We start from the raw sequence: 26,612 nt of genomic DNA on the forward strand, positions 1-26,612 counted from the left end.
TAGCTGATGATAGTGGGACCTAGAACCATAGACTAACCTGAGAAGTTCCCGCAGAGATGTCCTGGAGCTGACGTAACTAACATCCAATGACAACAACCATCTTACTTTGCGCGGGGTATGAATCTAACCAGTGGAGAGTTTTCACCTTGATTCCCATTGAATTTAGCTTTGTTAGTGCCCCTTGATTGCACATTTCATCAAATGCAGCCTTGAGATCGATGAATTACTCCCTCTGAGGATTACCTGCCATGCCCATCTTTGAACCAAAGTTATACAGAGGGACCTCGATTATCCGAACGAGGCGAGCAGGCACTATTGTGTTCGGATAATTGATTATTTGATTAATTGATTTCCTCTGGGGCTCAGAAGTATGTGAAGTCTGCTTCTCATTCAGGAGAATATGTAGTAGCACACCGCGCAAGCCCCCACCTTCCCAACCCCGTCTACCCCCAACCCCATCTGCGACCCCGCACCACAACCCTATCCACCCCAACCCCGCACCCCGTCCACCCCCACCCACCATCTGTGCTCCCGTCCGAGCTCCCGACGCAGGCAGCCGGACTGAACACCAGCAGTAAGATTGCTCCTGCCTTTGTGAAGTAAGTCTTCAAGCACGCGTGCACACACACACACACAACTGTTTACTGCAACGTTTTGACAGATTCCACCTCTTCTCTGTGCAGGACAATGTTGCAGAGATTATTTGGGGAGGAGGAGTTTAGGGTTCACCTCAATGTAGGGAAAGTGTGTGTGGAGGGGGGAGAAGAGAGAGAGAGGGCAGGAGGTCAGTCATGTAGTGATGGTGCCTTGACTGTCCAGGACTGTTCTCAGCAGCATTTCAGTGGGGGGAGTTCGTTTTTAATCATTGTACCCGTAAACAAAAGACGCGATCAGAGTTGAAACAGCACTTTAACGTAATGTTTCTATCGGGATCTTGAGATCCCCTTCGGATAATTCAAAATTCGAATAATTGATATTCGGATAATCGAGGTTCCTCTGTAATCTGTTCAAGAGTCAACTGGCCCAAGCAGAAGTCAAATCTAGCATCAGTGAGCAGGTTATTTATCTCAAGTGCTGCTTGATCGAACTGTTGATGACCCCTTCCATCACTTTAACTGAAAATCGAGAATAAATTAGTGGGATGGTAATTGGCAAGGTTGGATTTGTCTCCTTTTTGTGTACAGGACATACCAAGACAATTTACCACAATGTCAAATACATTCCAATTTTGTAGTTATCCAGGAACAGCTTGGCCAGGGAGCAGCAAATTCTGGAGCACAAGCTTTAAATGTTATTGCTGGAATGTTGTCAGAGCCCAGAACCTTTGTAGTATCCATTGCCTTTAGCCATTTCTTGATAGCACATGGAAGGAATAGAATTGCCTGAAGTCTAGGATCTGTAATGATTGGGATCTCTGAATAAGCTGAGAAGGGTCTTCCAGTTCTGGCTGAAAATTATTGCAAATTCTTCAGCCTTATCTTTTGTACTGATGTGTTGGGATCTCCCATCACTAAGTGTGGATATACTTATGGAACCTTCTTCTCCGATGAATCATTTTAATAGTCCACCGCTAATGATGCCTGAATGTGGCAGGACTGAAAAGCTTAGATCTGATCTGTTGAATGTGCACTCACTTAGTATTGCCTATCACTTGCTGCTTCTATTGTTTTTTCATGCATGTAGTGCTGTTTTGTAGCTCCATCAGGTTGACACCTCATTTTTAAGTATTCTTGCTGCTACTCCTGGCATGCCTTCCTGCACACTTCGTTGAAAATTTGGAGCACCATGTGTAGTATTGGTTAGTATTACTTCTTTAAGAAATTGGCCTTGCTAAATTGCCCATAGTGCTTGGTGCGTTAGTCAGAGGTAAATATAGGATAGGGGAATGGGTCTGGGTAGGTTACTCTTCAGAGGGTCGGTGTGGGCTAAATGCATTAGAAGCAGTTCAGACTACATTTCCCAGAATAACATCTAGAATAAGGTCATTTTATGAAGAAAGGTTTCATAAAAGAATCAGAGGCGCACATTTAAAGTAGAGATGAAGCACATGTCTTCTCTCAGAGGATTGAGAGTCTTTGAAACTCTCTTCCTGAAAAGTTGATAGAATCAGAGTCCATAAATACTTTTAAGGCAGTAGTATGTAGATTCTGATTAAGCATGGGATTGAATGGTTATCAGGGGTATGCAGGAATGTGAATTGTTCATATGTTCACAATCGTATGCCACATTACTCAGTGTTTTCTCTGCTTTATTTTGTTGTATTGAATTAGTTTATTTTAGTGTGTGGTACCTTTATTGTTTTTGCCCAGCTGTGTGCATGTACTTTGGGGCTTCTCAGAAGCCCTGATGCAAGGCCTTTGTAGGAATTGCCCATAAGGTTGAACTTCCAATGAGCATCTCCCTTGCCTGCCAGGAAAATAAGAGCTTTAAAGTTAGAGTTGGAGACTTTGAACAGTCCTTTATACAGTACCTATCTGAATGGTTGTGCAGAAAATGGTAGCTGGATTAAAACCTGTTGTAACTGTTAGGTAACTGTATAACTGTCCCTCTCCTCATCACATGCATCGCTCCTCACCACAACTCCTCCTCATACCATAAGACATAGAAGTGGAAGTAAGGCCATTCGGCCCATCGAGTCCACTCCGCCATTCAATCATGGCTGATGGGCATTTCAACTCCACTTACCCGCATTCTCCCCATAGCCCTTAATTCCTCAAGACAACAAGAATCTATCAATCTCTGCCTTGAAGACATTTAGCATCCCGGCCTCCACTGCACTCTGTGGCAATGAATTCCACAGGCCCATCACTCTCTGGCTGAAGAAATGTCTCCGCATTTCTGTTCTGAATTTACCCCCTCTAATTTTAAGGCTGTGTCCACGGGTCCTAGTCTCCTAATGGAAACAATTTCCTAGTGTCCACCCTTTCCAAGCCATGTATTATCTTGTATGTCTCTATTAAGTCTCCCCTTAATCTTCTAAACTCCAATGAATACAATCCCAAGATCCTCAGCTGTTCCTCATATGTTAGACCAACCATTCCAGGGATCATCCGCGTGAATCTCCGCTGGACACATTCCAGTGCCAGTATGTCCTTCCTGAGGTGTGGGGACCAAAACTGGACACAGTACTCCAAATGGGGCCTAACCAGAGCTTTATAAAGTCTCAGTAGCACAACGGTGCTTTTATATTCCAACCCTCTTGAGATAAGTGACAACATTGCATTCGCTTTCTTAATCACGGACTCAACCTGCATGTTGACCTTTAGAGAATCCTCGACTAGCACTCCCAGATCCCTTTGTACTTTGGCTTTACGAATTTTCTCACCGTTTAGAAAGTAGTCTATGCTTTTATTCTTTTTGCCAAAGCGCAAGACCTCGCATTTGTTCACGTTGAATTCCATCAGCCATTTCCTGGACCACTCTCCCAAACTGTCTAGATCCTTCTGTAGCCTCCCCACTTCCTCAGTACTACCTGCCTGTCCACCTAACTTCGTATCATCTGCAAACTTCGCTAGAATGCCCCCAGTCCACTTGTTGTTTCCCCCATTACCAAGCCTCTCCAACTGCACAAAACTCTCACCTCGACTACCCCAAATCAATCTGACCAATCCCCACTAATTGACTTTTCCGTGACGTTCAAGTACCCCACCCAATCTAACCAGCTGCTGACCCAACCTGATTAACTGCAACCCACATATTACCTTATACCCACCATTTATGTTCCTGCAACCCTGTGTACTTGCTATCTTACCCATCCAACACCCTGTCACCTGACACTCAACTCCCTTACTTAACCTTTCTCTTCCCCACAATACCCTTGCCCTCTCTACGTAACTTTGCCGGAAGCTTGAGAATATTTAGGATTCAGTTAATAGAATACAGCAGTTAGTGCTGTAAAAACGTGGTGTGGCTTCTCTTAGCTCTCTCTAAGGTTTGCTGCATTGAGATGGTTCTGATGGATCCTCCAACAGAAGAATTGTGAAAGGTAAATATATAAGTTTTTATTGATCAGAGTCAGAATTAGACTGTCCATTCCTGATCAGAAAATCTGGGCTATGACTTTAAACATGGCTACTTGTGAACCACCTGCTCAGTTCGATCTGAGTTGTTGTGCATCCACATACAAATGCACTGTAGAGAAAATACTGCTCACTACATTATCAAAACTTAAGTTTTATTATACTTTGAATTATCATAATTACTGTGTGAAGTAGAACATATTTCCCTGGTTAAAATACAAGCTTAATTTCTGTCTTGTAATGTAGAACTAACTTCTTTGAGTCTGTGACTCTATTGTATCAGTTATTCGTTTGACTGCACACATGGATTACAGTAAACATATTCATGCAAGTTATGATTAGAAAATATATAACATGCGATATTTATATATTTGAAACAATTTTGATGCTAACTACTGAACCACAGTGGCTCAGTGGTTAACACTGCTGCCTCACAGCACCAGGGATCTGGGTTCGATTCCAACCTCGGGCGACTGTCTGTGTGGAGTTTGCACGTTCTCCCCTTGTCTGCGTGGGTTTCCTCCAGGTGCTCCGATTTCCTCCTATAATCCAAAGATGTCCAGGTCAGGTAAATTGGCCTTGCTAAATTTCCCATAGTGTTTGGTGCGTTAGTCAGAGGTAAATATAGGATAGGGGAATGGGTCTGGGTAGATTACCCTTCAGAGGGTCAGTGTGGGCTTGTTGGGCTGATAGGGAATACTGTACGGAATCTAATCTAATTCATTCTTTTATCATTTACAGGAAGATTCTGCTGAATGCAAAGCTGCAAGTAAATTGTGGGATTTGTATACAAGAACAAGAAATGAATTTGTCCAGAGGGGAGATTATGAAGATGAAGAAGAAGAGGATGATTATGATGGTCAGGATAACCCTGGTACAACTGGTGACGAAGATGTGAGGGCAGTTTTAATTGTCTAGGGAAAGCTTGCGACCATGTATATCAGTCAGCTTTGGTTCAATTGTTAGCAAAGTTGTCTATTAGTCAGAAGGTTGTGGGTTCACTCACTGCAGGTTGTGCACAACCATCTAGTCTGATGTTCCGTTGCAGTACTAAGGATGTACTGTATTGTTTGAGGTGCAGAGATTCAGATGAAATGTTAAACTAAAGCTTCTTTAAGTGCTCTTAGGTTGGATTCCACAATACTTTTTCAAAGAAAAGCAGGGGAGATATCCCATGTCGTAGCCAATTTGTGTTCTTCAGTAGCTTCATAATCATAAAATAGATAATCTGGTCTTCGGCTTATTGCTGTTTATAACAGATGGATCTGTGCACAAATGGACTGCTATCTTTCATACAGTACAGTTAACTGCACTTCAAAAATATTTAATTGGTCGTAATGCATTTTCAGACATTGGTTGATCCTGAAAGATGCTATGTAAATCAGAAGGTTTCTATATCAGTCTTATTTCAGTGTCTCTCTAGTATTTGACATTTTTTTTCAAATTTGCCTACTTTATTCCTTTAGGTAAGGAATTTGACAATTGTTCAAATTCATAAATGTGTCACGCTAGTCAGATAACTGGTATTAAGTTCAACTTGTGTCAACTAAGTATTGTATTGTGGGAATTATTCATATTGCAGATCAAGGTGACACATCAATCCTTTCTTGTGGCACCTTCCAAACTCATGGTCTCTTCCAATCAAGAAAGACAAAGGCAGTGTTTCCATGAGAACCCCAGCACCTACAAGTTTTTTTTTTAATTTCAAAAATATACTTTATTCATAAAATTATTTGGATCTCTATATAATTGGTCATGCCATTCTTGTGCACACCTTACATTGCTTTACATACAGACATCAAAATTTACTTTTCCTATATACAAGTCTGTATATTTACTATCCAGCTCTTCTGCTGAGGCGTCAGCGGAGCCCAAATGACTGGGCGGGCCCCCTGTTCTTCTTCAGGCAGGCAGATGTTTCACGGTGGTCTTTCCCCGCCGTGCCTTGGCGGCAGCTGCCCCAAGCTTCAGCACGTCCCTCAACACATAGTTCTGGACCTTGGAATGTGCCAGTCTGCAACACTCAGTCAGGGTCAACTCCCTCAGCTGGAAGATCAACAGGTTTCGGACCGCCCAAAGAGCGTCTTTCACTGAGTTGATGATCCTCCGGGCACAGTTGATGTTCATCTCGGTGTGCTTCCGGGGAACAGACCATAGAGCACGGAGTCCCGTGTCACGGTGCTGCTCGGGACAAACCTCGACAAACATTACTGCATTCCTCTCCAGACTCCCTCTGCATAGGCACATTCCAGAAGGGGGTGTGTGACAGTCTCGTCCTCCCCGCAGCTGCTTCGAGGGCAGCATGCAGTGCGGCAGAGACTCCGGGCGTGCATAAAGGATCTCACAGGCAGAGCCCTTCTCACCATCACCCAAGCCATGTCTTGGAAAGTTCTGGCAATGAGGCATTCTGCCAAATGACTGACAGTCTGCTCAGGGAACCGCTCGACAGGATTCGCCCTCTCCTTTTCCCGAAGGGTCTCAAGGACACTGCGTGCTGACCACTTCCTGATGGACTTGTGGTCAAAGGTGTTTTTCTTCATAAACTTCTCCACAAAGGACAGGTGATATGGAATGGTCCAACTAGAGTCCTAGAGATGTACAGCATGGAAACAGACCCTTCAGTCCAACCTGTCCACACCGACCAGATATCGCAACCCAATCTAGTCCCACCTGCCAGCACCCAGCCCATATCCCTCCAAACCCTTCCTATTCATATACCCATCCAAATGCCTCTTAAATGTTGTACTTGTACCAGCCTCCACCACATCCTCTGGCAGCTCATTCCATACACATACCACCCTCTGCGTGAAAGTTGCCCCTTGGGTCTCTTTTATATCTTTCCCCTCTCACCCTAAACCTATGCCCTCTAGTTCTGGACTCCCCAATCCCAGGGAAAAGAATTTGTCTATTTATCCTATCCGTACCCCTCATAATTTTTGTAAGCCTCTATAAGGTCACCCCTCAGCCTCCGACACTCCAGGGAAAACAGCCCCAGCCTGTTCAGCCTCTCCCTGTAGCTCAAATCCTCCAACTCTGGCAACATCCTTGTAAATCTTTTCTGAAACCCTTCAAGTTTCACAACATCTTTCTAATAGGAAGGAGACCAGCGAGGCCAGGCCCATCCTTCACAACACCGGGGACAGGTAGAACCTCAATACGTAGTGACACTTGGTGTTTGCGTACCAGGGATCCATGCACAGCTTGATGCAGCCATACACAAAGGTGGCCATCAGGGTGAGGGTGGCATTGGGTGTGTTTTTCCCCCTGTTGCCCAGATCTTTATACATCGAGTCCCTTTGGACCCGGTCCATCTTTGATCTCCATACAAAATGGAAGATGGCTCGGGAGACTGCAGCGGCACAGGTTCTGGGAATAGGCCAAACCTGTGCCACGTATAACAGTAAAGACAGTGCCTCACACCTGATGACCAGGTTTTTTCCCCGTGATGGAGAGCAACCGTAGCTTCCATCTGCCCAGTTTCTGCCTCACTTTGCTGATATGCTCCTCCCAAGACTTGGCACACGCCCCAGCCCCCCCGCCCCCGGCCCCCGTACCAAATACCCAGCACCTTCAGGTGGTCGGTCCTGACGGTGAAGGGGATCAAGAATTGGTCGGCCCAGTTCCCGAAGAGCATGGCCTCGCTCTTGTCTCAGTTTACCTTGGCCCCCAAGGCCCATATGACCTGGTCACATATGCACATGAGTCTGTGCACAGACAGCGGATCCAAGCAGAAAACGGCGACATCATCCATGTACAGGGAGGCCTTCACTTGTAGGCCCCTGCTGCCAGGAATAGTCACCACTCTCAGGCTCGCATCCTTCCTGATGGACTCAGCAAATGGCTCTATGCAGCACACAAACAAAGCAGGAGAGAGAGGGCAGCCCTGCCTGACTCCAGATCTGACTGGGTGGGAATCATATAGCTTCCCAATGATTTAGACCGCACCTACAATTTCCCTCCAACCTGTACAATACCTGACCTTGAAACTGTTTTGTTGTTCCTTCAGTATTCTTGGCACAAAAATTCAAATTCCCTTTCACAGTAGTTGCACCTGTAGGATTGCAGTGAACTGCAGTGATTCAAAAACACAAAACACCGTCACCTCTTCAATGAATATTTGGAATGGGCAACAAATATGTCTTCTTATTTGCATATTTTTGGGTGTTGAGATTTTCAGAATCATTTAATCAAAATAAATCAGAATTGAAATGTTAATTTTGTTTTCTGTTTGATGAGTTGAATCCATATATTAACAGAGTTATGGTCAAAGGGTGTTTTTGTGTCCAGTGGGGTTCCGCAGGGATCAGTTTTGGTGCCTAACAGAAATGACTTAGTCTTGAATGTAGGAGGGTTGATTAGTAGTTTTGAAGTTGATGGGGTAGCTAATAGTGAGGAGGCTAACTGTGCACTACAGGAGTACATAGATGGACTGATCAGTGTCAAATGAAATCCAGTCCAGATAGGTGTAAGGTGATGGACAGGACAAACGTAATAAACCCTGAGAAGCACTGAGAATCAGAGGGACCTTGGTGTACATATCCACTGATTCCTTAAAGTAGATAAAATGGTTAAGAAATTATATGGGGTACTTCCCATTATTGGTCGAAGTCTAGAGTTGAAGAGCAGGAAGATAATACTGGAACTGAATAAAAAGTAAGCCACATCTAGAGTATTGTGTGTAGTTCTGCAATTCACATTACAGGTGGAATGTGATTGTGCTGGAGAGGGTGCAGAGATTTACCAGGATGTTGGCTGACTGAAGAGTTTTAGTTATGAAGAGTGATTGGATAGACTGGAATTGTATTCCTTTTAGAGAAGAGAAATCTAAGTGGGGGGGGGGGGGGTCACATGATTAAGATATAAAATGGATAGGGGAGACAGGAAGGAACCTTTTCCCTTGGTAGAAGGATCAAAGACTAGTAGGTATAGATTTAAGTTAAGGTGCAGGAAGATTAGTGAGGATGTGAGGAAAAATTGCTTCACCAGAGCATTATGGGAGTCAGGAACTCACTATTTATTAGAAGTTAAATGCTCATAACATTTAAGAAATACTTAGATGAATATTTGCAATGCCAAGGTATACAAGGCTATGGGCTAGTAGATGGAAAGTTGGATTAGAATAGTTAGATTCTTGTTTTTGAGCAGTGCAGACTTAGAGAACGGCCTTTTTATGTACTACAGACCTTTATGACTGTACTCTAAAATTATGGCAATGGATAAAATTGATGAGTTTTATTTTCTTTTTTTTAGAGTGCAACACATTATAATAATCTGAAGGAACAATTAGAGCACCTTTTTGAAGCTGTTGCCACATACGTTGACCCAACAGGTCATCTCATTAGTGAGCTTTTTCAAAAGTTGCCTTCTAAAGTGGTGAGTAGTTCTATTCCAGATCAATAAACTGATACATTTCAGTGATTTCATTGTGAAAAATGTCTTTGACAATCTATTGTTGTTAACACCTCATGACATAGGAGCAGAAGCAGTCCTTGGTCCACCAGGTCTGCTGTGCCATTCAATGAGATCATGGCTGATTGGATAAATCTTAACTCCACTTTCCTGCCTTTTTCCATAATCCTAGATGGCAGAACAGACTCAATGGGCCAAATGGCTTACTCAGTTACTATGTCTTATGGTCTCTGTGAAGAAATGCCTGTCCCCACATGAGTTCAGAAAAATACAAAGTTATTTCAATGTTGAGAGTTCTAAATAAACACAATTTCTAGCCTGCAAAGTTGAGATCCAAAGGAGGTGCATTTGAGCAATCACATTGCTAGTTACGGTTGATTTATTATGGTTGTTATTACATCTTATTAACTTCTCAAATTTAAAAGCTTGGATTCAGTGGACATTGTTAGCTAAGCTCTAACAAACAGTAAAACTGAAGTTTATATTGAATCAATCTTGTCACATTCTGGAAAACATGACAATGTTTTAATATATGAATTATTGTTTATACTTGCAGCAATATCCTGACTACTACGAAATTATTAAAGAACCAATTGACCTGAAGACAATTGCCCAGAGGATTCAGGTTTTGCAGTTTTGTCTTTTTATTTTCCCTCTCAGTTTAGAGCTGATATCATGAACAATTCCTTAGACCATTTATTGTCATCCCTAATTGCCCAGAAGGGAGTTAAGAATCAATCACGTTGTTGTCAAGTCTGGAATCGCACGCAGGCCAGACCAGATAAGGATGGCAGCTTCATTCCCTGAAGAACATTAGTCATGTGGTTGACAATCGGCAATGGTTTCACTGTCATCATTAGAATTTTAATTTTTATTAAATGCAAATTTCACCATCTGCTATGGCAGGATTTGAACCTGAGTCCCCAAAAAATTACCTGGGTTTCAGCATTAATAGTTCAGTGACAATAAACTAGGTCATTGCCTCACTTTAATGAGGAGTTACTCTGTGCCACTGTTGCTTCATCTGAATATTTTCTAAATATGTAAATTTAACTTTTTAAAGTGAATATTTACTTTTTGTATGAACATACCAATTTAATTTTACAGAATGGCTTTTATAAAAGTGTCAATGCGATGGCTAGAGATATTGAACTTTTAGTAAGGAATGCAAAAACCTACAATGAGCCAGGGTCTCCAATCTTCAAGGTAAGGGTGAGAAAAATTGAAGTCCAACCTATTCTCTTAAACTAAACACAGTGTTTCATACATTCCAATAGTCACTATTCTTCAAATATGCTTCATTTACTATAAAGAATTAGGACTTCGGGTGATCATGAATGATGCGAGTCTTTAATTTCTCTCTCATAAGATTTAAGTAACCATGTTGTTACGACACTTGTATTATTGAGTTTTTGCATTAATAACTTTGTTGTTTAACTCAGGAATAGAGCATTATACCAGATGATAACATATCCATGTCCACAATTTGGGAACTGGCAAAGATAACGTATTGATCTTTTTGATGATGAAAATATCTTTTCCAACTCTGTAGGATGCAAATACCATTAAGAAAGTATTCAATCAGAAGAGAGCTGAACTCGAGCATAATTTGGAGCCTACTAAATCTAGTCTCCGAATCAGGTACATTAAAAAAAAATGACATTTGAAGATAATGTTTACAAATGATTTGTTTCTTTTATCTGTAAACACTGTAAGCTGTACATTTTTGCAAACTAAGATTTTCAGGAAAACATGTGAAAACAAAAAAAAATAAGAAAAAACATTGTTATAGTTTGCATTCGTTTAAATTAATACCTTGTAAGTAGAAAATGTCTGTCATACATCAGACATGATGCATGCATGCAAAGTCAACATCTCTGATTGGCTCACAAAACAAGAACAATTCATAACTGAATACGTAGGGAGAACATTGATGACCTAGTGGCAAAACAACAATTCAGATAGCAGCAAACAGTTACCAGTTTAACTGATTATGATGAAAAGAGAAAGACAATTCAATCACACAAAGTGCCCTTAAAATTCCTTTTGGCCTGATGATAGCTATAAGTTTGGGACAAAGAGTAAAAATATTTTTTAACAACAAAATAGTTACTTTATTGCAGAGCTTAATGTAATTAATTGTATCTTTGACATTTCTAGTAACATCTCAAATCAGGAGTTGCCTTCACCTATCACTATATCAGCTATTCTACAAAAGGTCTTTAACCAAGTGATATGTAGTTGCACTTTTGTAGGAAAAGATGTGCTAACTCACGATAGGCCCACAAAAACAAAGGGCCAAACTGTACCCAGAACACCCAGAATTCCCAAGCAGGCTCACAAGCCAAATCAGACACCCCATGCAGACAAGACGATAAACTTCAAGCTCGTTAACAATGACAGAGCACCACAGATATCTCAAAGCCCCAAGGGCAGTTTCACAAGTCAGAATACCAAAGAGCACGTCAGACAGAGAGTCACCAGCAAGGACATGCTCCAGGAACAGGACAATGGAATCACCTAACCGCTTCAGAAGAGACATTAACACCTACCTGTGAAGAGGAATGGGACCATCAGTACTGTCAGGATGTTGCATTGTGTGAAGGAACAGGACATTCATCCGATAACTGTTTTCCAATTAGCATCCTTGTAATTAGATTACTCCATCTCCAGATACATTGTAGTTTCCCATTTCTTAACCAGCCTCATTGTGTGCATTACTATAAAATTGGTCTCATCCTCAGCTCTGGGAAGAGAAATCTAATCTACCTGTACAAACTGTAAGTTCTGTGTTGGCCTAGGCAATTTCTCTTGCAGCAATATCGTTTGCAATAAACTGTTTGTCAATTTCACTTAGCTGTGTTTTGTGATCTCTAACCTCTTGGGCAAATTTCTCCAACAACTTTAAAATGCTATTATCACTCTAGACTGAGCAACTTCCAGACTGCCTATCTCCCTGCTCTGCTCTTACCCGGTGATTCACCCGTATCGATTTCCTGGATTAATACTGAACAATACTACATGAGAATAAATACAGCATAATTAAAACATGTAAAGTTAACAATTGAGCAAAAGATGTTTTCTGAATTCCAAAAGGTTATTTTGAAATTCTGCATTCACAGAAACCGAAGGTCAGCTCAAGGGGATCGTTTATCGGCAATTACCATGGCCTTGCAGTATGGATCTGAGAGTGAAGAAGAAAGTGGTTTAGGTGGTAAGACACTATGGTAGTATATTTTAATTAAAACGTTTTAGAAGTGGCTATTTTGGCTTTTCTACACACATCCTTTTGATTCTACAGCAGTCACTCGTTATGAAGATGGTGATTCTGAAGAAGAAAGCATTGGTTCGTCTGTTGATGTTACAAGCCCTCTTTACCAGCTGTATGAAGTAGTTAGAAGTTACAGGAACAGTCAGGGTCAACTTCTGGCTGAACCTTTCCTTCGCCTGCCCTCCAAGAAAGATTATCCTGACTATTACCAACAAATCAAAAATCCCATGTCACTGCAACAAATTCGGTGAGGAATGTAATTTTAGCCTTTGGAAAATAATGTTATTGATCAAGATCATTTGAAAAATTATGGCTTAATAAAAAAAAGCATGCATGTATTTTTCAGTGGTACTCTTAATCAAAATAATACTGAATTTTGTATTTTGGACAAGAGGGAGGTTTATTTCTTTCTTGAATTATTTGATTACACAATTAAGCATGTGGATTAAACATTTCCGTCGGAGAGTGGTGGGTGTGTGGAATGCACTGCTAGCGGCGGTAGTAGAGTCTGAGACATTAGGGACATTGCGCATGGACAGCAGCAAATTGAGAGATGTGTATGCTCGGCACAACATCGTGGGCTGATGGGCTTGTACTGTGCTGTTATGTTCTATGTTCTGTAACTGCATCTTGAAGCAGATTTTTCACATTTGGAAGGTTGACATTTATGATCCATGATGTGTGCCTAGTCCTTCTAATAAAAGAGACTAAATGTCACTTTGTTCAGCAGCATGGTTTTAAAATTGCTACCGGTTGACTATTTCAATTGGCAATAGATAGGTCATTATAAAAGGGAGACAGTGAGGTCTGCAGATGCTGGAGATCAGAGTTAAGATTACAGTGGTGCTGGAAAAGCACAGCAGATCAGACAGCATCTGAGAAGCAAGAAAATCAAAGTTTCGGGCTGGAGCCATTCATCAGGAATGAGGCTGGGAGCCTCGGGGGGGGGGGGGGGATAAATGGGAGGGGGGTGGGGCTGGGGAGAAGGTAGCTGAGAGTGCAATAGGTGGATGGTGATTGGCGGTAAAGGTGATAGTTCGGAGAGGAGGGTGGAGCGAATAGGTAGGAAGGAAGATTGATAGATGGGACAGGTCATGAGAGCAGTGCTGAGCTGGAAGGTTGGAACTGGGGTAAGATGAGGGGAGGGGAAATGAGGAAACTGGTGAAATTCAAATTGATGTCCTGGGGTTGAAGGGTCTCAAGGCAGAAGATTAGGTGTTCTTCCTCCAGGCGAAAGGTGGTGAGGGACTGATAATGGAGGAGGCCCAGGACCTGCATGTCCTCAGCAGAGTGGGAGGGGGAGTTGAAATGTTCAGCCATGGGGTGGTGGGGTTGATTGGTGCAGGTGTTCCCGAGATGTTCTCTAAAGCACTCTGCAAGAAGGCGTTCAGTCTCCCCAATGTAGAGGAGACTGCATCGGGACCATAGGATACAATGAATGATGTGTGGAAGTGCAGGTGAAACTTTGATGGATGGGGAAGGCTTCCTTTGGGGCCTTGGATGGAGGTAAAGGGGGAGGTGTGCGCACATGTTTTGCAAAGACCGTTCCTTCCACGGCTACCTGGTCAGGTCCACGCCCCCTAACAAACCACCCTCCCCTCCTTGCACCTGCCTCTGCCACTATAGGAATTGCAAAATCTGCACCCACACCTCCCCCCTTACCTCCGTCCAAGGCCCCAAAGGAGCCTTCCAGTGATCGTTCTTCCCCAGAACTCAAAATGTTAATTCTGTTTTCTCTCCACAGATGTTGCCAGACCTGCTGAGTTTATCCAGCATTTTCTCTTTTGTTTCAGATTTCTAGTATCTACAGTTCTTCATTTTATCTAATTTGGAATTGTTTTCTCCAGCGTTGAAAAGGCAGGTTTACATGCAAGGGGCTTATTATTATTGGAGGACTGTGTGTTCTAATTCCTTGCAATATATCAGTTAAAATTTCAGGAACTATCATCAAAGAAAACTGCTTCCAAAATACCAGTCTTATTCCAGGACAAATTTCTTAATTAGGATTCAAGTTTCGTAGCAATATTGACCCAGATCTTTCAGGATCTGGAAAGTTGGAGATCAGATGTATCCTGAAAGATGTGTGTTGAGACCTTTCAGAAGTCCCACAAATGGATACATGGTAATTTGCCAGGAAGCAAAGTACCTGTGGGCAATTATCTTATGTCTGCATTTCTCTGAAAAAGTCTCAACTCTAGGTTAGAATTAGAGACATTTGCTAGATTTACAAATGAGACTTTGCAAATTCTATTCTAAAGGATATGTCACAGAAAGCAACAGTACTAAATGCGTTAGATTCTAGGTTTATAATTATTATAAATAGACAAATTCCTCATCTGGTTATTGCAACCGGGAGGATAGAAAGATTGGAGGATTCAAGGGGTTGGGGGGGTATCATATCTAGTCATTTTCCTGCACCTAAAGTCGTACTATTAAAGAAAACCATGAACCAATATGTTGATGAGTTCAGAAAAGTCATTTGGCTTAAAATGTTAAGTCTTGTTTTTCCCTTCACAGATGCTGCCAGACCTACTGCGTTCCTTCAGCACTTTGTTTTTATTTCAGATGCGCAGTCTCTGAAGTATTTTCCTTGTATTATGATGTTGATTAGGCAGCCTGCATTTTCTATTCAGCAGAGAGTGGTACATCGTGCAGACAAATGGTATTTGTTGATATGAGAGGGGTGTTGGGTGGGTGAGACACAGGCAGAATTTTGAGAATTGGAAACACATTGATGAAATACGTTGAAAATAAATTTCAGACTTATTTTTAAAAATGGAGCCCAAGAAAATACTTGTAGACATTGAATAAACACAGTCCTAAAATGAAAGAAGATATCAGCTTGGACCATACAAGTATTATACGTTTATGTTTACATTTACCTTTACCTATTGAAGCAACACTGACTAGCATTCTGCACAGACTCTACTTGTTATACGTGAATTTGCTCCCCGTAGATTGCAAGATTGGCCCTACACATAATTCTTTCCCCCTAATTCACTGGTCACAGTGGGCCACACGGATCTTCACTGTTGATAGGGGATACAGAGTCATAGAGATGTACAGCACATAAACAGACCCTTCAGTCCAACTCGTCCATGCCAACCAGATATCCCAACCCAATATAGTTCCATCTGCCATCACCAGGGCCATAACCCTCCAAAACCTTCCTATTCATATACCTATCCAGATGCCTTTTAAAAGTTGCAATTGTAGTAGTCTTCACCACTGCCTCTGGCAGCTCATTCCATACATATACCATGCATGAAAAAGTTGTACCTTAGATCTCTTTTATATCTTTCCCCTCTCACCCAAAACCTGTGCCCTCTAATTCTGGATTCCCCCATCCCAGGGAAAAGACTTTATCTATTTATCCTTTCCATGCCCCTCATGATTTTATCAACCTCTGTAAGGTCGGCCCTCAGCTTCTAATGCTCCAGGGAAAACAGCCCCAGCCTGTTCAGCCTCTCCCTATAGCTCAAATCCCCCAGCCCTGGCAACATCCTTGTAAATCTTTTCTGAACCCTTTCAAGTTTCACAACATCTTTCTGATAGGAAGGAGACCAGAAATGCACGCAATATTCCAACAGTGGCCTAACCAATGCCCTGTACAGCCGCAACATGACCTCCCAACTCCTGTACTCAATACTCTGACCAATAAAGGAAAGCATATCAAACGCCTTCTTCACTATCTTATCTACCTGCAACTCCACTTTCAAGGAGCTATGAACCTGCACTCCAAGGTCTCTTTGTTCAGCAACACTCCCTAGGACCTTACCATTAAGTGTATAAGTCCTGCTAAGATTTGCTTTCCCAAAATGCAGCACCTCGCATTTAACTGAATTAAACTCCATCTGCCACTTCTCATCCCATTGGCCCATCTGGTCTAGATCCTGTTGTAATCTGAGGTAACCCTCTTCGCTGTCCACTACACCTCCAATTTTGGTGTCATCTGCAAACTTACTCTTATGCTCACATCCAAATCATTGATATAATTGATGAAAAGCAGTGGACCCAGCACTGATCCTTGTGGCACTCCACTGGTCACAGGCCTCCAGTCTGAAAAACGACCCTCCACAACCACCCTCTGTCTTCTACCTTTGAGCTAGTTCTGCATCCAAATGGCTAGTTCCCCCTGTATTCCATGAGATCTAACCTTGCTAACCAGTCTCCCATGGGGAACCTTGTTGAACGCCTTACTGAAATCCATATAGATCGCATCTACCACTCTTCCCTCATCAATCCTCTTTGCTACTTCTTCAAAAAACCCAATCAAGTTTGTGAGACATGTTTTCCCACACACAAAGCCATGTTGACTATCCCTAATCAGTCCTTGCCTTTCCAAATACATTTCTGTAAGACCAATGTCTACCATTTTTGTTTTGTGTGCAGGAGGTCTGTGGCCCTATCCACCTCAGATAATAAAGAATTTGCTGTCTGTTAATTACTGCATAAATTATAAATACGAATCTAAATTGAGGTGAAGGAACCCCGAAGGCACTGACCACAATATAATCGAATTATTTAGTTTGAGGCAAGAGCTGGTCAGAGTTGATTGGAAGGGGAGCAGAGTAGGGAAAATGATGAAGCAGCATTGGCAGGAATGTCTGGGGATAATTTGAGAAGCTGAGCAGAAATTCATCTCAAGGAAGAAGGAACATACTAAGGGAAGAATGACAGGACAGCATAAAAGCAAAAGGAAAAGCATACAATGTGGTGAAGATTAGTGGGAAGCCAGAGGATTAGGAAGCCTTTAAAAACCAGCAGAGGACAATGAAGTAATTAGGAGGGAAGAAGTTGGTATGAGGATAAGCTAGCTCGTAAAATGAAGGAAGATGGCAAGAGGTTTTTAAAATAGATTGAAAGGCAAGAGTGAACATTGGACTGCTGGAAAATGTGGCTAGAGAGGTAGGAATGGGGACAAAGAAATGGAAGAGGAACTAAATAGCTACTGTGCATCGGTCTTCATAGTGAAAGCACCATGGCATACCAGAACTTCAGGGGAGTCGGGGCAGAGGTGAGAGTAGAGGTCATTACTAAAAAGACGGTGCTGGGAAGACTGAAAGATCTGAAGATGGATAAATCATCCAGACTGGATGGACTTGTAATTACAAATAATTGTAAACCTGGAATCTAATGCATTTACTACTGTTGTTTGCTGTAACATATTCTTTATAATACAGTTTGTGTTGAGATTGCATTGTGTATATATCTATTGAAATTCTGCATTCATTGCACATTATAGTTTTCATTTAACTGAAAATTGGGCAAGCCTGCTTGGGTGTAACAAAGCTTCATGTTTCCCAATGATTTTGGAAACTAAGATTCCTCAGGATACTGAAGAGAAATGTCGCTGTTATAACGTAAAATTTTACATGTGTAGTGAATCTGATACCATATTTTATTCTTTTAATTAGACAAAAATTGAAGAACAATGAATTTGAAAATCTGGACCAGATGGAGGCTGATATGAACCTGATGTTTGAAAATGCCAAGCGCTATAATATTCCTAATTCTGCAATCTTTAAACGAGTGCTGAAGCTGCAGCAAATCATGCAGGTACAAAAATAGCAATGTGATATGTTTTAATATTTATATATTCTTAAATTTTATCTGCGGTACATTACTGAGAATTGTTCCTTCAGGCAAAGAGAAAGGAGCTGGCTAGAAGAGAGTACACTGAAGATGGTGACAGTATGGTATCTTCCGTAACATCTGATACAGGCAGTGCAAAGAGAAAGAGGTAAAACATAAAAATTTTATAGTAATAAAATATTTAAAATTAAATAATTTTATAAATCTAATATATAGGCTGTGAGAAAGGCTGAACATTGTTCCAAAATGTTCGTAACTATTTTTATTGATGCCTTGTATAGTGGAAAACTGAAGAATGCAATGTTAATTTAACCCTTTCTATATTAAACCTTCAGATCTTACAGTAAACTTTTAAAACAATAGATTAAAATGACCTCTTTCTGTGTCATAAAGACCATAATTCCATAACCTTTAACTATTTTGATAGTTATCCAATCTTATACATTATTGAATTCTGTTTATTTTCTCACATCATGATATATGATTTGAATAGATTTCTTTATTGCTATAATGAGGAAAAGAAGATTCTAGATGACTTTGAGTGTTCCAAAACCTCTGGCTCTTGAGATATTGGAGCCCAGTTTGTGCATGACATATAGTGCCATTTTTATATTTGTCATATTATTAGTCAAATTGGAATCTAATAATTTATGTTCATCAGATCCTGATGCTGTAAATGTCAGTAGTTACAACATATTGATTTAATTACTTTGTTTCAATATGTTTGAAATTCTCAAATTTTCCTGTAAGTAAAATCATAGAACCCCTACAGTGCAGAAAGAGGCCATTTAGCCCATTGCATCTCTGAAGACCATCACACCAGACCCACCTCACCAGCCTATTTCCACATTTACCATGGCTAGTCCACTAATATGTACATGCCTGGATACTATGGGGCAACTTTGCATGACCAATCCACTTATCTGCACAGCTTTTGACTGTGGGAGGAAACTCTAGCACCTGGTGGAATGAGCAATCTCCACACGTAGTCACACAAGACTAGAATCAAACCCAGATCTCTGGCACTGTGAGACAGCAGTACGAACCACTGTGCTGCCTGAAGATTATTTGTGAAATGTGGCGTGTCATGGACACGTAACAAAATCACGTGCCAAGAAAGTGTCACCAGCTGCAAAACTTGAGTTTCAGATTTTTAGCAATTGCTTGAGACATCATACTACATTTGAGGTTGAGAACTATGTAGATGCTACTTTGAGAGGTGCAGTGACCGCCACACAATCTCTAAGGAGACCGGCAGTGTAGGCATTCTGAGTCCATCTCTCTCACTGACTGGTTTTCAATTTGGATCTTGCTGAAGTTGATGGTTCCTCATTGGAATGCAGCCAGAGCCACATCAATGCACCATAGGTAGCTCAACTGCAGAGGAGGGAAGGAGAAAGAGCGGAAGAACAATATTAGAGGAGTTAACGTTGTTATAAATATTACTCCAGGATGAAATATTGTCTCCTAGATGTTAGTAACAAGGATATTGCCAATCTACTGCAGGATATTCTCATAGAGGAGTATGAATATTCAAGATCATTCTCTGTCAGTTCTAAGTACACAGGTAGAAAAAGAACGAGGTCCTCAAAGGAGACTTTGGAGAGTTAGAAAAGAAGTTAAAAAGTACTTCAAAGGCAGTAATCTCAGTGTTGCACCCCGTCCACATGCTAGTGTGGACAGAAAGTGGAATATTTTTCTGGAGAGAGAGTGTAGGAGGAGGACTTTAGATTTCAGAGGCATTACGATCAGTTCTGGGACAGGTGAGACCAGTTCAAGGAGGACAGGTTACACTATCAGGACCATGATTAATAACTTCAAAGACAGATTTGGAAAGGCTGTTGTTGAGGATTTAAACCATCTTAGTTAGGGGATGGAAACCTGAAAGTGAATTCAAACAGGGAAGAAAGAAAGCTGATAATGGTTGGAAGAAAAGAAGTATGAAAAATTATAATGCGGGAGAAACTTTGGCCACCATAAAATAGTCAAAAAATGTTTAAAATGCAAAATTAAAGGCAATCTGTCTGAATGCGCATAGTATTTACAATAATGATTTGGAGATGCCGGTGTTGGACTGGGATGTACAAAGTTAAAAATCACACAACACCAGGTTATAGTCTAACAGGTTTAATTGGAAGCACACTAGCTTTCGGAGCGACGCTCCTTCATCAGGTGATAGTGGAGGACTCGATCGTAACACAGAATTTATAGCAAAAATTTGCAGTGTGATGTAACTGAAATTATACATTGAAAAATTGATTGTCTGTTAAGCCTTTCATCTGTTAGAATACAGTGATAGTTTCACTTCTTTCATGTGTAAATCACACATCCTTTTTTTAAAAGTTGCATTCTTGGGTTAGCTGTAAACAATGGTGATAGCTAGACAATATGTTGAAGGTGTTAGCCCCCTGTGTTCTCTGTCTATGACCTGATGTTTAGATTGATTCTAATCTAAAAAGTGGGATAACAGAGTTTTACCTAAATTCATGCAGTTTTTGAGCTCAGAGTTCTATATGAACTGGTGTTTGAGCAAAGTGCAATGTAACTCTGCAAGTACAAATTCACCCCACAAAATACATGTGTGCGTGTGTGTGTGTGTGTGTGTGTGTCTGTCTGTCTGTCTGTCTGTATTGGGGGTTGTGAGTGTGAGAAAGAGTGTGTGTGTGTGTAGTGAGTGCAGAGTGTTTTAAGTCTGTGAGGGGGTGCATGTGTGTGTGTCTATCAGGGTGTCTGTGTGCGCGTCTGTGTGTCCGTGTGTGTGTGTGTGTGTGTGTAGTGCAATGGTGATCACCTGTAATGTGACATGAATCCAAGGTCCCGGTTGAGGCCCTCCTTATGGCCCTCAACATATTGTCTAGCTATCACCATTGTTTACAGCTAACCTGAGAATGCAACTTTTAAAAAAAGGATGTGTGATTTACACATGAAAGAAGTGAAACTATCACTGTATTCTAACAGATGAAAGGCTTAACAGACAATCAATTTTTCAATGTATAATTTCAGTTACATCACACTGTAAATTTTTGCTATAAATTCTGTGTTACGATCGAGCCCTCCACTATCACCTGATGAAGGAGCGTTGCTCCGAAAGCTAGTGTGCTTCCAATTAAACCTGTTGGACTATAACCTGGTGTTGTGTGATTTTTGACTATTTACAATAAGGTGAATTAATTGACCACACAAATAGAAGTTAACTGGTTTTGATCTAATTGCCATAAAATTGCCATTATGGCAATGTGACCAAGACTGACAGCTGAAACTACAGAGAGTTCATCTATGACTTCATCGATACTTCCTGCTGCATTGGGAAAGCAACAAATCAAAGATCCCTCTCACCACTGTTATACTCTCTCCCATCCTCTTCCATCAGGCAGATGATATAAAAGTTTGTATGAACAGATTCAAGAACAGCTTTTTCCCTGCAGTGATCAGAACGGTCCTGTTTCATGTTAATGTTGATCTCTTGCTGCACCTTCTTAGCAGCTATAACACTATCCTATTCTGTAACCTTAAAGCACTTGTAAAGCATGTGAAAACACACTTCTCACTGTACTTCAGTACACATGGCAGTAATAAATCAAATCAAGTCAAAACATGCAAATCTTTTGACATTTAAGAATTGGCAAAAGGGGAAAGGAAGTGTCATAGTGCTGTTATCAAAAGATGAGATCAGTATCTTCATGGGAGAGAATCTTAGATTAGATCAACAAGATGTAAAATTAGTTTGGACAGAGCTAAGAAACAGCATGGTGCTGCAAAAGTAAGTAGAAAATGTTCATTGACTTCCAGACAGTAATGGTAATATAGGGTATGGGATAAATCAGGAAGTTAGATGCACATGTGACAAAAGTAATACAGTAATCGTTGGAAACTTTAATCCACACACAGATTTGGGTAAACTAATTAGCAGTGTGGTTGACAAATTCCTAAAACATATATGAAATGGTTTTTGAGAACTGTATCTTGAGGAACCAATTACTGCACTAGCCTTTTGGTTCTGATATTGTGCAATGGGAAAGAATTAATTAGTAATCCCATTATAAAAGACCCTTCATCAGTTTTGTATCCATTGGTTAGTCCTTCCTGGATCCCATGTGACTTAACCTTGCTAATCAGACTTGTACCTTGGAGATGGTGGACAGGATTTGGGGGTCAGTAAATGAGTTACTTGCTGCAGTATTCCTAGCCTTTGACCTGCTCCTGGAGTCACTGGCGAGTCCAGTTGAATTTCTAATGAATAGTAACCCTCAGGATGTTGATAATGGAGATTCGGTGATGGTAACACCATTGAATGATAAGAGATGTTACTGCAAGTATTAGTGTTTGGGGCCCAGTTTCACAGTCTGAATCCGTGATTATTAATGGAGACTAAATATAATATCTCCAAGTTTGCTGATGATGCAAAATTAGGTGGGAATTTTAAGTTATATGTAGTATGCAAAGAGGCTTCAAAAGGAATTAAACTAGTTGTGAATGGTCCAGAACATGGCAATTGGAATATACTATAGAAAAATGTGAACTTATTCACTTTGTTAAGGAAAATAGAAAAGTAAGAGTTTGTCCAAAATGATGAGAGATTGGGAAATGATTGTACCTACCAGATTGTCGTTGTTTATGAACCACTAAAAGCCAACTTTGGTGCAGCAAGCACTCGGGAGAACAGATTGTATGTTTTCCTTTTATTTCTAAAAGTAAATCCCTAGTACCTGATCAGGTGTACCCTAGAACTCTGTTGGAAGCCAGGGAAGTGATTGCTGAGCCCCTTGCTGAGATATTTGTATCATTGATAGTCACGGATGAGGTGCCAGAACACTAGAGGTTGGCTAACATGGTGCCACTATTTAAAAAAGGTGGTAAGGAAAAACCTGGGAACTATAGACCGGTGAGCCTGACATTGGTGGTAGGCAAGTTGTTGGAAGGAATCTTGAAGGACAGGATTTACATGTATTTGGAAAAGCAAGGACTGATTAGGGATAGTCAGCATAGTTTTGTGCATGGGAAATCCTGTCTCATGAACTTAAATAATTTGAGTTTTTTGAAGAAGTAACGAAGAGGATTGATGAGGGTAGAATGGTAGACGTGAACGATATGGACTTCAATAAGGCACTCGACAAGGTTCCTAATGGGAGACTGGTTAGCAAGGTTACATCTCATGGAATACAGGGAGAACTAGCCATTTGGATTCAGGACTGGATCAAAGGTAGAAGACAGAAGGTGGTGGTGGAGGGTTTCTTTTCAGACTGGAAGCCTGTGACCATTGGTGTGCCACAAGGATCAGTGCTGGGTCCACTACATTTTGTCATTTATATAAATTATTTCAATGTGAACATAGGAGGTATAGTTAGTAAGTGTGCAGATGAGGTGTAGTGGACAGCGAAGAAGGTTACCTCAGATTACAATGGAATCTTGATCAGATGGACCAATGGGATGAGGAGTGGCAGATGGAGTTTAATTTAGATAAATGTGAGGTGCTGCATTTTGGAAAGGTAAATCAGAGCAGGACTTATATGCATAATGTTAAGTCCTGGGGTGTGTTGCTGAACAAAGATTTGGGTAAACTAATTAGCAGTAATAGTGTGGTTGACAAATTCCTGAAACATATATGAAATGGTTTTTGGAGTGCAGGTTCATAGTTCCTTGAAAGTAGAGTTGCAGATAGATAGAATAGTGAAGATGATGTTTAGTATGCTTTCTTTTATTGGTCAGACCATTGAGTATAGCAGTCGAGATTGCGGTGCTGAAAAGCACAGCAGGTCAGGCAGCATCCGAGGAGCATGGGAATTGACATTTAGGGCAAGAGTCGTTCATTAGGAATAAGGATTGTGAGCCGAGGGGGTGGAGAGATAATTGGGAGAGGGATGGGGGTGGGTGGGAGGTAGCTGAGAGTGTAATAGGTAGATGGAGATGGGGGTAATGGTGATAAGTCAGAGAAGAGGGTGGAACAGATAGGTGGTGGAAGGAAGATGGTAGATCAGGTCATTAGGGCAGTGCCGAGTTGGAAGGTTGGAACTGGGATAAGGTGGGAGGAGGGAAAATGAGGAAACTAGTGAAGTCCACATTGATGCTGTTTGATTGAAAGATCCCAAAGGCGGAAGATGAGACGTTCTTCCTCCAGGCATTGGGTGGTTAGGGTAGGGTGATCAAGGTCCTGCATGTCCTTGGCGGAGCGGGAGGAGGAGATGAAGTGTTCGGCCATGAGGCGGTGGGGTTGGTTCGTGCGGGTGTCGGAGTTGAGAGGTCACGTTGTGGCTGTACAGGACATTGGTTAAGCTGCTTTTGTGCGCAATTCTGCTCTCCTGTTGTGGTGACCTTATAGAGGTTTATAAAATCATGAGGGGCATGGATAGGACAAAGTCTTTTTCATTGGGTGGGGGAGTCCAAAACTAGACGGTATAAGTTTAGTGTGGGGGTGGGGGGTATAAAAGTGACCTAATGGACAACTTTTTCACGCAGAAGGTGGAGCGTGTATGGTGTATGGAATGAGCTGCCAGAGGAAGTGGTGAAGGCTGGTAAAATTACAGCATTTACAAGATATCTGGATGGGTCTATGAATAGGAAGGATTTAGAAAGATATGGTCTAAGTGCTGGGAAATGGGACTAGATTAGAATAGGCTATCTCGTCAGCATGGACAAGCTGGACCGAAGGGTCTGTTTCCATCTTTTACGTCTCTATGACTCTATGACTGTATGTCTTCTTGCAATTATATGGAGCATTGGTGAGGCTGCAGCTATTATTTTGTGTGATTTTAGTCTCTTAGGAAGGAATTAGTGTTGTTAAAGAGTGCAACAAAAACAGTTATATTTCACTGAATATCTGTGTTTTTAATCTTGAAAAATTTGAGAATCTAAAAAGTAAAATGAAACCAGCACAACATTGTGTGACATTTGCAGCATTTGCCTTTCACTGAGAAAGGTATATGTTATAAATATCACATATGAAATGTATGAAGATATGTCAACACCTTGAAATTGAATGCAATACAATATGTATCAGCAGGGATCTGGCTATCATCAATAAAGAATTTGCTAAAATAACTGGAGTAATAGTCAGCTATTACTCACGTGAATTATTCATGAATGAAAGATGGGAACATAATAAATAGGAGGAGGAGGAGTATGCCATTTGGCCCACAAGCTGCTCTACTATTCACCTGGAACGTGGCTGATCTGAGTCATAACTCACAACCTGTCTCCCCAGCGTTTGTCCACAGGTCATGAATGTGATAAAATGCTCTCCATTTTCATGGATGAGTGCATTTTCAGTAACATTTAGGAAGTTTGACACCACCCAGGACAAAGAAGTCCATTTGATTGGTCACCACCAGTGCACAGTGGCAGCAATGCATAACATCTACGTGGTGCACTGTAAAAACTCACTATAGCTGTTCCAACAACATCTTCCAAGCACGTAACTACTTGCATTCAGAAGAATAAGGGCAGTAGGTGAATGGGAACAAAACTACATGCAGTTTCCCCTTCAAGCCACATGCCATTCTGACTTGAAACTCTATTATTGTTCCTTCACTGTCATTGGAACTCCCTTCCTAACATTTTTGCGAGTGTATCCACACCTTCTAAGGACTGCAGCAGTTCTAGAAGGCAACTCATAAGCATTGATTCAAAGAGAGTTAAGGATGGGAAGTAAATGCTGGCTTAAGCAACAACACCCACATCATATGAATGAACAAAAATAATTTTTTAATTTACTCGTGGGACGTGCACATTACAGGCTGGGTAGCATTTATTGCTCATCCCTAATCGGCTTTGAGAAGGTGGTGGTGAGTTGACTACTTGATCTGCTGCAGTCTATGTGCTATAGGAAGACCCACAATGTCATTAAGGAGGGAATTCCACATTTTTAACCCAACAACAGTAATATGGAATATTTTGAAGTCAGGATGTCCTAGAGCTGAGATGACCTCCAACAACCTCAACCATCTTCCTATATATGGGGTATGACTCCAACCAACAGAGAGATTGTCTCCTGATTCCCTTTGATTCCAGTTTTGGTTGGGGGGCCTTGATGTCAAGAGCAGTCACTCTCTGGAATTCAGCCCTTTTTCCATGTTTTGAACCAAGGCTGTAATGAGGTCAGGCACTGAGTGGCCCCTTCAGAACTCAAACCTGGCCACCATGCTGAGCAAATGCTGCTTGATTGCATTGTTGACACTTTTCATCACCTTGTTGATGTTTGACAGTAAACGGAGGGATTGATAACTGCTATTTTGGATCTGTCCTGCTATGTGTACAGGACATACCTGGGCAATTTTCCAAATTGTGTGATAGATAATACTGTTGTAGCTGGACTAAAATAGCTT

The 26,612-nt window shown here is 41.3% G+C and overlaps 1 protein-coding gene across 8 annotated transcripts in view; it reads left to right on the top strand.

Annotated features, from left to right (window-relative positions):
* pbrm1 (polybromo 1) overlaps nt 1–26,612 on the top strand; it is a 100,595-nt gene that overhangs the window by 18,202 nt on the left and 55,781 nt on the right. For all 8 annotated transcript variants that reach the window (XR_011962011.1, XM_072582067.1, XM_072582072.1 and 5 more), the window contains 9 exons: nt 4,761–4,913; nt 9,270–9,392; nt 9,985–10,053; nt 10,536–10,634; nt 10,981–11,069; nt 12,551–12,642; nt 12,730–12,946; nt 18,117–18,258; nt 18,345–18,442. Coding sequence is in view for 7 of the 8 variants with exons in the window: in XM_072582067.1 (XP_072438168.1) it covers nt 4,761–4,913; nt 9,270–9,392; nt 9,985–10,053; nt 10,536–10,634; nt 10,981–11,069; nt 12,551–12,642; nt 12,730–12,946; nt 18,117–18,258; nt 18,345–18,442 (1,082 nt within the window). In the remaining variant the exon portion in view is untranslated. The remainder of the gene's footprint in view (nt 1–4,760; nt 4,914–9,269; nt 9,393–9,984; nt 10,054–10,535; nt 10,635–10,980; nt 11,070–12,550; nt 12,643–12,729; nt 12,947–18,116; nt 18,259–18,344; nt 18,443–26,612) is intronic.

This window comes from Chiloscyllium punctatum, chromosome 12 (genome assembly GCF_047496795.1).
Source record: "Chiloscyllium punctatum isolate Juve2018m chromosome 12, sChiPun1.3, whole genome shotgun sequence".
Lineage (NCBI taxonomy): Eukaryota > Metazoa > Chordata > Chondrichthyes > Orectolobiformes > Hemiscylliidae > Chiloscyllium > Chiloscyllium punctatum.